At 38.8% G+C, this 15,245-nt stretch overlaps 2 protein-coding genes across 3 annotated transcripts; both read left to right on the forward strand.

Annotated features, from left to right (window-relative positions):
• Nucleotides 1-34: 34 nt before the first annotated feature.
• si:dkeyp-110a12.4 (uromodulin) lies at nt 35-5,897 on the forward strand. Its single transcript, XM_026934385.3, has 9 exons — nt 35-1,112; nt 1,409-1,497; nt 1,606-1,710; nt 2,936-3,096; nt 3,373-3,508; nt 4,126-4,220; nt 4,851-5,019; nt 5,238-5,352; nt 5,462-5,897. Exons 1-9 carry the CDS (start codon nt 1,034-1,036, stop codon nt 5,632-5,634), a joined length of 1,122 nt encoding a protein of 373 aa, XP_026790186.1. The 5' UTR covers nt 35-1,033; the 3' UTR covers nt 5,635-5,897.
• Nucleotides 5,898-6,237: 340 nt separating this feature from the next.
• Nucleotides 6,238-14,552, forward strand: fbxo30a (F-box protein 30a). Of its 2 annotated transcripts, none has more exons than XM_026934439.3 (3): nt 6,238-6,405; nt 10,324-12,448; nt 12,536-14,552. In XM_026934439.3, the coding sequence occupies exons 2-3, from the start codon at nt 10,379-10,381 to the stop codon at nt 12,737-12,739; spliced, it is 2,274 nt and encodes a 757-aa protein (XP_026790240.1). In that variant the 5' UTR covers nt 6,238-6,405; nt 10,324-10,378; the 3' UTR covers nt 12,740-14,552. The 2 variants fall into 2 exon arrangements, with proteins under 2 accessions (XP_026790240.1, XP_026790241.1); XM_026934440.3 differs by lacking the exon at nt 6,238-6,405 and adding an exon at nt 6,430-7,085.
• Nucleotides 14,553-15,245: the final 693 nt, after the last annotated feature.

A 15,245-nucleotide genomic window follows, 5' to 3' on the forward strand; every position in this document is an offset into this window, starting at 1 on the left:
CGCTATAATGTGTTTCTTTGCTTTGTTTCAGGTTTTTCTAATCTTTTTGTTTGTTTGTTTGTTGTTGTTTTTTTTTGTATTTTTAAAAAATTTGTTTTAAAAACTGAGCAAGGTTCTCTCTTGAAGAAGCCAGAGCTCCCATTTCTCCCATTTCTAGTTGTAACCAATGAATATGTTTGAGAAGAAATCAATCAATATTTTATTCCACATATTTTAATCACATCTTATAAAGCAAAATGCTTGACCATGAGTTTGCATTACTAAAAGCAACTCTAAACTGAATGTGGCCAAGATAAACCACATTCCCGCCCAGTTCCCGCTCTCAGTTTTCAGGATTGTTGCTTTATGTAGTGGAATGACGTGATTTCGCATGATTCAAGGAGTCTGATGTAGTTTCTAGCAGTGTTTGTTTTACTTTGATAGAATTACTGGCCGTGCCACATTCTGTCTGTCCATGCGATTTTACGGTCACCAGCTCCTCAGCCAGTGTGGCAGTGAACTGCCCTTGACTCAATGGCAGGACTTCTTTTCATGCAAAAGAGTGGGATTCCTGAAACAGTAAAACTTTAGCCATGTCCTTTAAAAACCTTGCAGACAAAAGTGTGAGACAATACAGGATACCACCCTGCAACTCTCCATTCTCTTTATAAGATGAACAGACTCCTTATTGGCCAGTGGTGTGGGACATGGTTGTAAGGTGTCTGCTAAGTGGTCTGTCAGTAGTATTTTCCGTCCTATGACCCTAAATCTACATGGTCCGTGTTACCTTGGACTCCCCTCAGCATGCCCTATTCATGTGTGGAATCTCATTGTTGTTGTGGACATCAATTCAAGCTGGTGTTTTTAAGGCCAGAGGGAGGCTCCTACTTCATTAGAGCTGTTTTTCGAGGGCTGGGTTTAGTGCAAGCTCAACATCTGCAGCTGGCAACCAGTTTAGGGTGAATAGGTGAGACGATTCACAAATTTGGGGGAAACAGAGATTTGGTGTAAAGGTTTACCTGTAAAGAAGGCAAATTGAGTAAAGTCTTTAAAAATGGCATCTGCTTCACTGACAACTTGGTGTCTCCTCACAATTTGGACACTTATCCCAGCTGTGCATCTCGAGGAAGAGGGTGAGATTGCTTTTTACAAACTAAAGCTGAATTATTTAAGTGCACATATTGAATATTTTTTGCAAAGTGATCCAGTCTCAATTGGCTTATATAATGAATAAATAAATAATGGGGGGAGTTGTAGGTCACAGACTAATCCTTAGATTTCTCAAATGACAAGATTCCAGATTAGAAAAAAAAACAGTTCAACAAATGCATACACAACATATGGAAAGCAAATAAAGTAAGGGAAAATGTGTGAATAATGAACATGTGCACCTGTTGCAAGTACTAAATGAACTCTTTTTCCCAAATAGAGCTTAATGAAACTGTCATATGTACCAACGAGCAGATACAAGTGACCATTCCAAGTGCTTTTTTTCTCAACAAGGACCCCCCTGTTTATGTACGTTTGTGCCTCCTCAAATAATATATGAATGTATTTTAATAGATGTAGTCATTTTCATTCCTTAAATGTGGTGGGGATGAAAACCATGCTTTCTTCCTAATGCAGATTTGGGATTTGCACCTAAATGACCCAGAGTGTCGTGGCGTTGAGATTGGAGGTGACTATGTCTTCACGATCAAGACTAATCTTACAGACTGTGGTACCATTATGGTAAGCCTATCAGTTTTCATCAATATATAATTTATTCTTTATGATCGAGGAAATTTCTTTCCTTTCCAAAGGAAAGCTGTGAAAGAGCTATATTTTGAATCCATATGTAAAAATGTAGACACTGCAGATAGGGTCTTCTGAATTTAGAACAATATATTCCATTAATACTAGTTCAGTTATAAATGCTGTAAATAATGTAATTTAGTGAAGAAAATAATATATTCTGAGAAGCAAAACAGAGATAAAATACTAATTAATGCATGCGTATCACATGCTAATATGGTGGCTTTGTTTTCCCCTGGAATAATTGTTTTATAATATGCAGAGAGGGGAGAAGCAGAGAGAACGAGCTAGCGTTGCTTCTTTCCCTTCAGACTGGATGGCTGGAGTGCTTTCAGAGCTGGAAGGGGAGGGCTAGTAGCCATGCTGCTTTAAATTACCTTGATTTATATGTAAATGATGACTGTGTTTTCAACAGTAGTGAATAGGCTGACCATAATTCAGTGTCACACTTTGTACTCCCTCTTTTATTCATCCCCCTAGACCATCTCATACAGTCGTAAGATTACCCGGAGGATGGGTTTCACTCTGGCAGGATATAAATCTGCACTTGAGACTATGAGTATCATTGAGAGGCTCAGTCCGAATGCACAGAGGCATTTCTTGTAAAGCCAGCAAAAGGTTAACACAATCTTAAGGTTGTGTGTGTGTGTGTGTGTGGGATGGGGAGGAGGGTTGTTAGGCTTAGAAGGCTTTTCTCATACTGTTTTGTGGAAAGTGGTGTGAGATTAAATATTACTGGATGAAACATTAAAGTAAAAAAGCTTTACTTTTATACCAAAACACATGTATACAAATGATCTACTGAACAACTTAGAAAACTTATGTAGCAACAATTTTTATTCTATCTGCAGGTATGCAAACAAAAACAAAACTTTTCATTGGTCAGTCTACCACCAGTATTAAACTAAAACAAATACCAACATTTAAGATATTACTTTCCCTCAAAACTAGGACCTAGATGGGAGGGTTTGTTGTTATGGTGAAGGATTAGTTTACAGACATGCAGTAAAACTACTGGAAGGGGCGGAGATCAGTCTGTCCTATTCAGTTGTAAAAAGGCTGTTTCTTTTCTTTTTTTTTAACAATTTCTTACTATTCTTACTATTAACTATATAAATGCACTGAATCCTAACTATATTTTACTGTGTGTTTTAACTTGCAGGCATCTGATGAGACTTACATCATGTTCACCAACACCATTCACAATAATGAAACAGACATTATCACTAGAAGCTATGTCAACATTACATTTGGATGTCGCTACCCTGCAAACTACATGGTCCAGCAGCCTAACGGAGAAAATATGATCCGAGTGGACATCAGGTGAATTCTTTAAGGACACAATCATGCAAACAATGTTGTTTTTCAGTCTGAAGCTCCTTGTATCCAGACCATCGTGTGCATATAATAATTATTTAATTATCACTATTTGTTTAGGATTAAATGGCACTGAAATTAGATTCATTTATTTGTTTTTCTTGTTGAACAAAAGAGGTAACCAATGGTAACTATGAGGATTATCTGAAGTGTCTGTTACAATATCCACTGAGTGTCCTTCAGCATCCTTCAGGCGGTGTTTTAATATGCTCTACTCTTTAGGACGATCACTCTGGACACAGAAGATGGAAATTTCTCAGTGTCCATGCTGCTTTATAAAGATGAGGACTTCGAGGACAAATGGACCACTGTTCCCTCTCTAATGCTTGATGACAACATCTATGTGAAAGTTTTCATGGTTTGTATAAAATAAGATAGATGGCTTGTAGTTAATTATATGCTATTATAGATCTTCTAAGAGGCTATTAGAGATTTCCTTCTTTTTGTGGCACCTGGGACCCACTTCAAATGAGCTTTTCTGTTGAATATTCCACTACAGTTGTATGAATAATGATAAGCCTCCTTATTCCCCACTTCAGGGTTATTTTGTAAGTAATCTTACACTGCCTGTGATTTAGTAAAAGTTGGTCTTTGTTTATCACAGACTTCTGACAAGACTTTCTGCCTTGTCTTGTGTAGACAACTCAAACTTAACATCTTAAATATTTAAGTGTCTATTGTAGATACCTCTAACTTAAGGTCTTAAATATTTAAGGCATTAGTTAGTGTCTAATTAAATCACAAATTGCTAAATGAATTTCTGACTCAATACAATGTTGCTTGTAGATTAGACTAATTCATCCAATAATTCATCTCACATGCACAAATCTGAATCCAGTGATTCCATCTTTGCTTTATCAGACCCTTGGCAGATACTCTTGTTTACTCTCAGACTTGTTGGAAATCTGATGACTACTTGGAAGAGTGTTTGCTCAATGAGTTATTGACAAGACTGTTTGGACTCTCAACATACAGATACCTGCGAATCTCATGCTCCGAGTGGACAGATGCTGGGCCACGCCGAACCATGATCCATACAGCAACATTCAGTACACTTTCATCAAGGACAGGTTTGTGTACATATGTAACCTGTGTCTGTTCTGACCAGGTTTGTTTTGGTCAGAAGGCCTGTTCGAAGGGAGCTGTGACTGCAGCCTTGGGCATTAGGCATTTCACCACAACAGCTGTGCCTGCCCATGACAAACAAGACTTGTTTCTCTTCTTTCCCAACTTCAAATATGCTGCCATTGACATCTCCCAAGAAAAATTGTATTGTAGGCCATATGTTTGTGTGTATTATGTCAGTATATAATAGTAGTAATACTACTAGTAATGATCATAATATATTTATATTTATATAATATTTATTTATTATATTTTATACTACTATTTTTACAGCATGTTCGTATATCATCAGTTTTAACAAATGTAAGTCAGAAGCAAATTGATTATACCATGCAATGTAAAATTCTGTTAGGATTGCACTGATTAACTAATAACATCTAGACTTCTTGACATCTTGAAAGAACTGGTGTTCATTGTCTGACCCTTTTCTCTCTGATCAATACACCATAAACATTTTTAAATTTTTAAAATGTTAACCAGATATAGCATACTGTATGTTTTACTTACTAAAGCCATTACTTTTTCTTATAAAAAAGGAATAACATGCACATAAAGAGACTTTTTTTGGTCCTTAGCTGTCCAGTGCTGACCAATGACCAGACGCTGTCTGTGATGAAGAATGGACGAGGCCCAGAAGCTCTATTCAGGATCCAAATGTTTAAGTTTGTGGGCAGCTCCTACACAGACATCTTCCTCCACTGTAATGTGCAGATCTGTCACAGCAGTGCAGGAGCATGCCGGCCTGTGAGATCCCACTCTTTATGCCACTCTCAAATCACATGTTCACACCTTAAATACTACAACAGCAATTTCAAATGTGCAATATGTAGTAGTAGATGAAATTAACAAGAATTTACACACTAAACTGGTTTAATATGCAGCTAAAGCCAACTGAAATGACATCATTAACACATAATTCTCCTCTTTTTTCTCTTATATGGCGATATTACCACTTACCACAGAACTGCTCCACTGAGGATGCATCAGCACGCACACGCAGAGACGTTGCTCTGTCCCACACTGTGTCCTATGGACCAATAAAAAGACGTGAGGTTCACTCTGACAAAAGCACTCTGAGTAAGATTTATCTGCACTTTAATGTTTACAGTTCCGTAGAGATGCATGTGATTTGATCACTCAGTCAGTAACTTCCTATTTTATCCAATGACAAACATCTCTGCTCTAGATGCAAGTGTGCCCCCAGTGGAAACCTTTGTGCTCGGAGGTCTGTTGGTGGTTCTGCTGCTCATCACTGGTGTGTTTGGGAGGCTGTGGCTCAAAAGTAGACGGTCTTATCCTACCCAAGAGGCCCAACTTACCCTGTCCAACATACACCACATCTCAGAGGTGGCCAGCTAAGCTGGGGTCCACAAGAAATTACCTCTCTTACACACACCGACACATAATTAAATATATATTCTGTACAGAGAGCATTAGAACTATAGTATGTTGTTTTAATGAACTACAAACAAATAGGTGTAGTATATACAGTATATAGGTTTCATTGAGAAAGATTTGTTAGATGTGCATTTATTTTTATGATTCTTTAATCTGTTGTTTTTATTTGCTGTCAAATATGGCTAGGGAAATGAAGAAATTTAAAATAAAAGAAATTTCATATACTTGTTTGTTTGTTTATGACAGCCTACATTTAATTTATGCTGTAAATGCTGGAGTGAAAATTCAGTCCCTGGGTTACTAACTCTTTTCCCTAATATTAAATCTCATCCTCCATCTCCACTATCCTGCAGTCAACACTACTGGCATACAAAAGTCTTCTCAATGGAATTTCACAGCATTTCATAAAAATCAGGTTATTTTAAGGTTTATTACGAGGCTTGGGTCAGTTTGTTGATGTTCTACATCAGGTGCATTGACTCATTAAATACCGCGCCTTGCTTTGCTGAGGCGGAGCTTCGCTGGGGGCGGGGCATCGGTGACACAAATCCCCGCCCACTCATGCATATTCAGTAGTTCTAAAGTATTAACCGGTCAGTGTAAATAAACACGAGAAGAGACAGACAAAAGTAATAAACTGTGTCAATAATACGTTTTCGGTTTATGTAATTATAAAAGTGTTTGAACTACATACTCACAGTTAATTAAAAGTACGCCTGCCATACTGTCGCGGTAAGTAACGTTACTTTAAAGCTAACTGAGTTTGTTTTGACTAACTTGTTAGCTAGCGCTGTTAGCCGCATCTTATTCAGGAAATGGCCAGGCTGCTAGTCGTCTCATTGCCTGTTAGCAAAACCGGCTAAAATCTCACACCATGATGCTATTACCGAACAACATTAATGTCAGAATGATAGCTAAATACGTTTCTACTAACTATAAGTTCCTCTGCACTGGCATACTGGCTGGCTGTCTAGCTTATTGAATGCCACAAGTGCTTTATATAAAAAGACTTCTGTGCTAAAATTAGTTAGCATGGCTAGCTTTGGCTGCTGTCTGTCTGGATAATAACTTCTGTCTTATTAATAATAGCGGAGAGCCTGTGTCGTGTTAACGGTTAAATCATGGACGAGTAAAGAGCTAGCTAGCTTTCCAGCTGATTACTGTTTATTGTAGTATGCTGGGGTAATGCAGATAGAGAGTAGCTGGCTAGCTAGATAATTTGCTTAGTCAGCCAGTGATTTAATTCTCATGCTGACAGTGTCTGGTGTTTAGTTTTACTGTGGAACATGTCAGATGATTTCTCGGCCAGGGTTTATAGCCAAACCGGTGACATTTTGGTTAAAGCGACCTGGTGAAATGATACTAGCTGCTGTGGAAATAAAAGCCACCTGAACATGCAACGTGCTGGAGCTGTAAGTTTCACAATGTTTATCCACTGCTGCAATCACGTGTTGTGCTGAAAGACTAGTTGGGGAATAAATACACGTCCAGCACAAAGCTGTCTGAATACCTCGACTGTGATTAGCTTCAGACTGGAATAAAACACAAGAAGGAAGATGTGTGAGTTTCAGTAGAGGAGACACTGTTGCATCTAGGAATCCATACACAAATTTAAACTTGTTTATGATCGGGACCAAAAAATGTCATTTAAGTCATGGCAAGTGAATTAATCATGGTTGAGATATCATCAGTCTTTTATCTTAATAGATTTGGGACACTGTTGCATATTAGTTTAAATCAGTGTAAGTTACTATATAAAGTTATAAAGTATAGATACTTGTGAGTCTGAAACAGTTTTCTCAGTATTGGGATTATGGGGAAAACATGCCTCTAGCCATGGGACAGGTTAAGCCGCTGTGTCCTGTGCTCGGTAAGACAACCTTCACATTCAAATCAGTTGGTAAAGGATACTTTCTAAGAAATAATTTTGTGTAAATGATTGCTGAACCCTTTTAGAGTTTGTTAGTAAGGTTAGAATTCTGCATCATATGGGAATAATCATAATTACTACATTCTGACTGGGGGGGAAAAGAACCTTCAAGTCGACCTCTGAGTGGGAATTATGAATCAGAACTTTGGGAGCATTGTGATAGTCCTGATTTCTTCAGCTAAACTTGGTAGTGAGGCAGCTGACTACATTAACATGCCAGGTATCCTAGAAAATAAAGAATGAACTACAACTGATAAATTACACCACCTGCTTCAGTTCTGTTAAAGATTAGATAGAAATGTGCTAATGTTAAACATAAACACAGCTTTATGCAAATAATGCTAATGTTAGACAAAATTACAACCACCCTTTTTTTGATCTAGTAAACAACATTCCAGTCGGAATAACGAGAAGCTTTCCAGTCCTCCCAGATTGTCCCACATGGTGTATCACAAAACTGTAAAATGACTAGAAGTATAAATTGTAACTGTTGCTTAAATACACATTTACCTTTCAGACACAATCAGTGGTGACTTTCAGATTTATTTTAAGAGTTTCCACAAAAATATGGCATATACCATTTAGGAATTACAGCCATTTTAAGCAAAGTACCTCCATTTTCAGGGGCTCAAAGGTATTTGGACAAAGTGACATAATTGTAAATATAACCATAATTTTAATACTTGGATGAAAATCCTTTGCAGTCAATGACTGCCTGAAGTCTGGAGCTCATGATCTCAAAACTCAGATTCTGAGTTTCCTCCCTGGAGATGCTTTGCCAGGCCTTCACTGCAGCCACCTTCAGTTGCTGCTTGTTTGTGGATCTTTCTGCCTTCAGTCTTGTCTTCAGTCTTGTCTTCAGTAAGTGAAAAGCATGATCTATTGGGTTGAGATCAGGCGACTGACTTGGCCATTGAAGAATATTCCATTTCTTTGCCTTCAAAAAGTCTTGAGTTTCTTTCGCAGTATGTTTAGGGTCATTATCCACCTGCACTGTGAAGCGGCGTCCTATCAGTTTTGTAGCATTTGGCTGAATGTGAGCAGAGAGTATAGCCTTATACACCTCAGAATTCATCTTGCTACTTCTGTCAGTAGTCACATCATCAGTAAACACCAGTGAGCCTGTTCCAATGGCAGCCATACATGCCCATGCCATAACACTTCCTCCACCATGTCTGACATATGATGTGGTATACTTTTTATCATGAGCTGTTCCTTTCTTTTGCCATACTTTTCTCTTTCCATCATTCTGGTACAAGTTAGTCTTGGTTTCATCAGTCCAAAGAATCTTATTCCAGAACATGGGAGGCTTTTTTAGATGTTTTCTGGCAAAGTCTAAACTGGCTTTCCTGTTCTTGAATGTTACCAGTGGTTTGCACCTTGTTGTAAACCTTCTGTATTTACATTTATGAAGGCGTCTCTTGATTGTAGATTTTGACAATGATACGCCTACCTTCTCCAGAGTATTCTTGACTTCTGTTGATGTTGTGAAGTGGTTTTTCTTCACCAAGGAAAGGATTCTGCAATCATCCACTTTAGTTGTCTTCCGTGGTCTTCTAGGCCTTTCGATGTTGTTGAGCTCACCAGTGCTTTCTTTCTTTTTAAGAATGTACCCAACTATTGATTTGGCCACACCTTAGGTTTTTGCTATCTCTCTTATAGATTTATGTTGTTTTTTCAGCCTAATGATGGCCTCCTTCACTTGCATTGAGATCTCCTTGGACTTCATATTGGTAGCTCCAGTCGAACAGCTGCCAAATGCCAACTCAGTACCTGATATCAACTGGAGACCTTTTATTTGATTAATTTGTCTTGAAGTAACGAGGGAATGGATTGCACCTGGTCAATTAATTTCTTGTCAGTCAATTGTCCAAATACCTTTGAGCCCCTGAAAATAGAAGTACTTTGCTTAAAATGGCAATAATTCCTAAATGGTAAATGCCATATTTTTGTGGAACCTCTGAAAATAAATCTGATAGTCTACACTTTGATCACATCTTGATTGTTTTATTTCAAATCCATTGTGGTGGTGGTGTATAAAGGCAAAATCACCAAAACTCTGTCATTGTCCAAATACTTCCGGACCTGACTGTAGATGCTGGATTTTACTTGGATCATAAGATCACGCTACATAGTGATAAGAAAACTAATAAATAAACAAATCAATCATTTACTCAATCAATTAATTAATTTTAGAAAATGCTTAAATTATTTCAAATTCTGGGCTCCTAAATCTTTGGCAGATTCCAGCCAAATTTCAGGAAGAATTTGATAACTCTGTTTGATCACTCAGTGCTCTAAACTATGTCCCAGTTCGACTTGCATGGTACCTGGGTTATGAAAGTAACCAAATTCGGCTTATGGGTAATGAGCCATACCGCACCACACTGTCTGGTGGAAAAACACTGCTATACAGCCTCACATAAAGGGAGGTGAGTGTTTTTGATTGAAAATGTATCTGCCCTTCTATAACAGACTGCTCAGAAATAAAAGGTCATGTTTCCACTGTGCAAGAGGCAACGTGACTGTGCAACCTAAGAGGTGTTGCTGTTGTGAAATGGCTTTACTCAGACCTTCAGTAAACATAGGCTGCAGCAAACAAGAGGAATTACAGCTATCCATCCATCTTATGGCTCAGAAGGAACTTTAAACATGAGTAAAGTCAACTCAGTATTTCATGACCTGTTATAATTCAGGTTCTCTTTATCTTATCTTTGCAGGTAGATCCTGAGGCAAAGCCGTACTGAAAACATCTTGCTACAGTTAATATATGTAATGGAGGAGCTACACATTCATTGCCAGAATTGTGTGAACAGAAGATGCATGGTAAGACTGGAGACTGGGGTTTCGTGTGACCTCATGGGCTGTCCTCTTGTGTGTGGGGCAGTTTTCCACTCATGTAAAGCAGATGAGCACCGATTACTATGTCCATATGAAAGAGTGCCATGCCTAAATAGTGGTTTTGGATGCCCCTTCACTATTGCCAGGATGAAAATGGCACAGCACCTGGGAATATGTCCAGCCAGTGTTGTGTGCTGCACCATGGAATGGAACCGATGGCCTGTTAGCTATGCTGATCGTAAATCCTATGAAAACTTGAGTAAGGAAGTTACTGATGTAGAACAGCTAGATATGGCATTGGCTCTACAAGATCAGCGCATGTTACTCGAGTCTCTCAAAGTGACCACCACTGTGGCAAAAACTGCGGATGGACAAAATGAAGAAAATGAAAGATTAAACTCTAGTATCGAAGAAGCAGACTTGAAAAATGGACTAATTGAAATGGATGGGGAGACGTACGATGAACTTTACAAGGCGTCAGTGGAAACCAGCAGAAATTTAGCAGCAGCTTTGGACATTCTCAGCAGTGCAAACAAAGGTATTGACTTGATTATGGAAAACCTCAGTGGTAAGAATGTAGATAAAAATGGGGCTTGTCACAGTGGTATAAATGGGGATCATTGTTCAAAAGAAGATAAAATGGAGCTAATGAGAGAAAGTGACACAGATTCAGAGTGTGAGCTAGGAGCTGTAGGTGGAGTAGACCATGCTTTTCCAGTAGATTTTGATGAAGATGAGAGCGAGTGGAGGGAGCAAAGTGCATTTGATGAGCCTTCTGATGAAGAGGAGGAAATAAATGGCAATATGAATGTTGATGGACATGGCTTTTTAAATGTAGAGGATAATCAAAATCATGTCAGGCTTGAAATGCATGTGGAGAGACCCGTGGTAAATTTCAACAACTTTGCAGATGCTAGGCCAATGATGCCTTATCATTCCATGCCCATTGTAGCACGGCAACCAGAAATGGCCCATTCACCCCAGTTCCCTCTACCTCCACCCATACCTCTGCCTGATTTAGTGCAGAACAATGTTTTACACCAACTGCCTGTTGAAATTGAGGACCGGTGGCTGGAGCGCAAGTTGCAGAACCTTCAAGTTCTTAGAGGCATGGGTATGTTTACATGTAACGGACGGAAGACTCTTCTGTCCAGTCCATATTTGTTCCGGGCTAAGATGGAAGATAAGGCAGTGGACACTTCAGACCTAGAGGTTGTGGACGATCCAATAGGCCTTCATGGTATCGACTTGATCACTGCTGCTTTGCTCTTCTGCCTCGGTGACTCCCCGGGTGGTAGAGGCATTTCGGACAGCCGTTTTGTAGATGGGTATCGAATTGACTTTGGCACACAGACTTTTTCCTTTCCCTCTGCTATACTGGCCACCAGCACCATGGTGGGTGACATCGCCTCAGCATCTGCCTGTGATCATGCCAGCCCTCAGCTGTCCAACCCCAGCCCATTCCACACACTCAGACTGGACCTGGTGCTGGAGTGTGTTGCTCGTTACCAGACCAAGCAGCGCTCTATGTTCACATTTGTGTGTGGGCAGCTGTTTCGCAGGGACGAGTTCTCCTCCCATTTTAAAAACGTCCATGGGGACATCCATGCTGGGCTCAATGGCTGGATGGAGCACAGGTGCCCTTTGGCATTCTATGGTTGCACCTACTCCCAGAGGAGGTTCTGCCCCTCTGTGCAGGGCTCTAGAATTATTCACGACCGGTACCTGGGCTCATTTGGTGTGCGGTCTGGCTTAGCGGAACGTCCAGGTAAAGTCCAGTGCCTCGATCGCTCCCACTGTGACCACCTCAGCAGCTTACCCTTTGAGCTACTGCAGCATGTTGCAAGCTTTCTGGATGGTTTTAGTCTGTGCCAGCTGTCCCGAGTGTCTCGTACCATGAGGGACGTTTGTGCTAGTCTGCTAAAATCACGTGGTATGGTGGTCTTGCTTTGGGCGAAGACAAGACGTGTAGATGGATCTTTCTCATGGCAGATTCATGACAAGGCAAGTTATGTTTATGTCTCTAATTCTCAGAGTCTTGTGTTACAGAAGATCTTAATAAAGTGGTCTCCCTCTGCATGTGACTTTTAGGTATGGAGATTTAGCACAGCCTTTGGAACAGTGAATGAGTGGAAATTTGCCAACATTTCCAGTATGGCTGACCACCTAAAGACCTGCAAGTTCAACACAGTGGCCCGTCGAGAGGAAGCCGTCCCTCTGCCATGCATGAGTCACACCAGAGAACTGACTAAAGAAGGTCGCTCAGTGTGCTCCATCCTCAGGCCAGTCTTATAGGCTGAGCTTAAAAGAAAAATGTTCTGCTGTAATGGCTTTCAGTGTGACAGATGAGTGTGAAGTTTTCATTTAGTAATACCGGGGTTGGAGTTCTTACTATGTAGTATCATAGGAATTAAATTAAGCAGAGCCTTAATGTGAATACATACTTATTTACATTCATTTTCTAATAAAACATGCTGGCTTTATTATTGTGATTTTATATTCACTTGTACAGATGGACAAAACATATTTTGAGTTCTGCTTTATTGCATCATTGCTTGCAGGCATGTCCCTTTAGGACAGAAACACAGTGCAAAGACAAATAGTGATCAAAAATAGTTTATTTAGGAATGTAATAATGTTAAATTACCATTTGTCTTCAGCACGTTTGCAACTACGGACAGTTTAACAAAACAGTTAAACAGTTTTTGGTTTTTAGATATACAATATGTAGCACTTTACTAAAGAACTCTAAAGTTTACTTTTCAAAATCTAATCGAATGTTACTAAAACCTGTAATGTTTTGATGCTAAGTCATTGCTGTCATTATTCACTGTGGTTACAAGTGTACACTAACGTTTTACAGTAATGTATATACACTCACAGTCCACTTTATTAGAAACACCTGCACACTCATGCAATTTTCCAGTAAGCAAATCAGGTAGCAGAAGCACAGTGAATAGAGTCATGCAGATACAGGACCTGAATTGGACTGCTGTTTTGTTTTTGTTTTTTTTCTTCTTCTGAGTTCTGTGAAAAGTCTAGAGACCGTTGTGCTAAAAAATTCTGAAGATCTGAAATATTGGAATACTCCAATACTCTGACCACCTGTCTGGCACCAACAACCATGCCACGGTCAAAGTCACTGAGATCACGTTTTTTTTTTCCTCCCCAATTCTAATGTTTGATGTGAACATGAACTGAATCTCTTTACCTGTATCTGCATGATGTTATGCTTTGCGCTGCTGCCACACAGTTGGCTTATTGGATAATTTCCTATTAAAGTGGCTGGTGAGTGTATGTCAGTGCATTTGGATCCTGTTGGACAACTGTATCTCTCCAATTTTTTTCTTCACAAAATAAGCCGTAATGACAGCCTGCTGGACAGGTCTAAAATGTCTGCTATTCAGTTAGCATTCAGTTGTTGGACAAATCACTAAATACAAATGTGAACATGTGAACAACACATTTCCAAGAGTTTCTCTAATGTCTCTCAGGGTTCTAAAGCTGAAAAGGGGAATAAGAATGAACAGCTTAACGAAAGAAACATGATGTGAAGTCATAACTGTACTTGCATATTTAATGTCCAATGTGTAAGGCAAGAAGAGCTTTATGGTTACTGGGATATCAGTATTAAATAAATACTAATAAAAACAGCAAAAATTCGAAAACTGACAAAAAGAAGCAGCTGAAACATTGAAACATTTAGTGTGATGTCCCTACTTTTTTAAAAATGGAACAGCTGAAGTGTGCACATTTTGTAGCATGGTATTAGCACACAATTGTGTATTAAAACAGCTTAAAACAGTCATTCAAATTGGTTGCCAATAGATTTGCATGGTTTAGCATTGCTGTCTTAAATTCTGAGTATTGAATATTTTTGGTATGGACAAATGACATTTTTATAGCCATATATTTTACAGTGATGGCAGATTGGCTGCACTTTTATGAAGATCATATGATCATTTCTGACTCCTTATGCATGTGATGCTTATGAGTGGAAATATCAAACGTTTGTCTGACCTTAAACAGTTTTCATTTTTGTGTATCATATATGATATTTTTTGAATACACTTATTAAATATATAACAATAAAACCCATTGGTGCTGATTGCAGGTTTTCTTTATTTAATTTATTTATGAAACTGTTTTAATATCATTTGTAAGACAGATGTAGCCTGTGTTGTGAGCTAAAGTACCTAGGCCTACATTAGATTAAGTGTGTCTATAAAAAAAAAAAGAAGTTAAAAACATTTCTCAGATCACTTATATCTGTTAATTATTTACTTCAGAGCATTTAAAACAAGCCCAGTACCTGATGTCTAATGAAAAATGTAAATATAGGGTGTGAAAAACTTTTGACTGGCAGTGTACATGGTTAGATTCTTCAGCATCTAGGGTGTTAATGAAGGGTGTCTAGTTAAAAGCTATTTATCTGAGTAAGATTTCTTATGTTAGAATATAATACTGAATGTAGGAGTTTGGCAGTCACGTGACGAACACTCAGCTTTGAGAATATACTGTGTGAATACTACAGGAAGCAGTGTTTCTTTATCACCACGAGGTGGCAGTAGCAGTTTGTGATTCATTTATACACTTTATAATCTAAATGGCAATCCAGTTAACAAGGCCTTCAGGAGTTAAAGCTGGGAAATCAGTAAAGTATGCAGGGCTGTGGCCTTTCAAACTGCTGTTTGACCTCTACAATAAACAATGGTTTTGCTTCATATACACAAAACTGTATTGAGCAGACTGTGAAAGAGAGCAGTGAGCCAGTGTGCCTATATTAATATCAGGTTACATA

The sequence above is a fragment of the Pangasianodon hypophthalmus genome, chromosome 10, assembly GCF_027358585.1.
Source record: "Pangasianodon hypophthalmus isolate fPanHyp1 chromosome 10, fPanHyp1.pri, whole genome shotgun sequence".
Lineage (NCBI taxonomy): Eukaryota > Metazoa > Chordata > Actinopteri > Siluriformes > Pangasiidae > Pangasianodon > Pangasianodon hypophthalmus.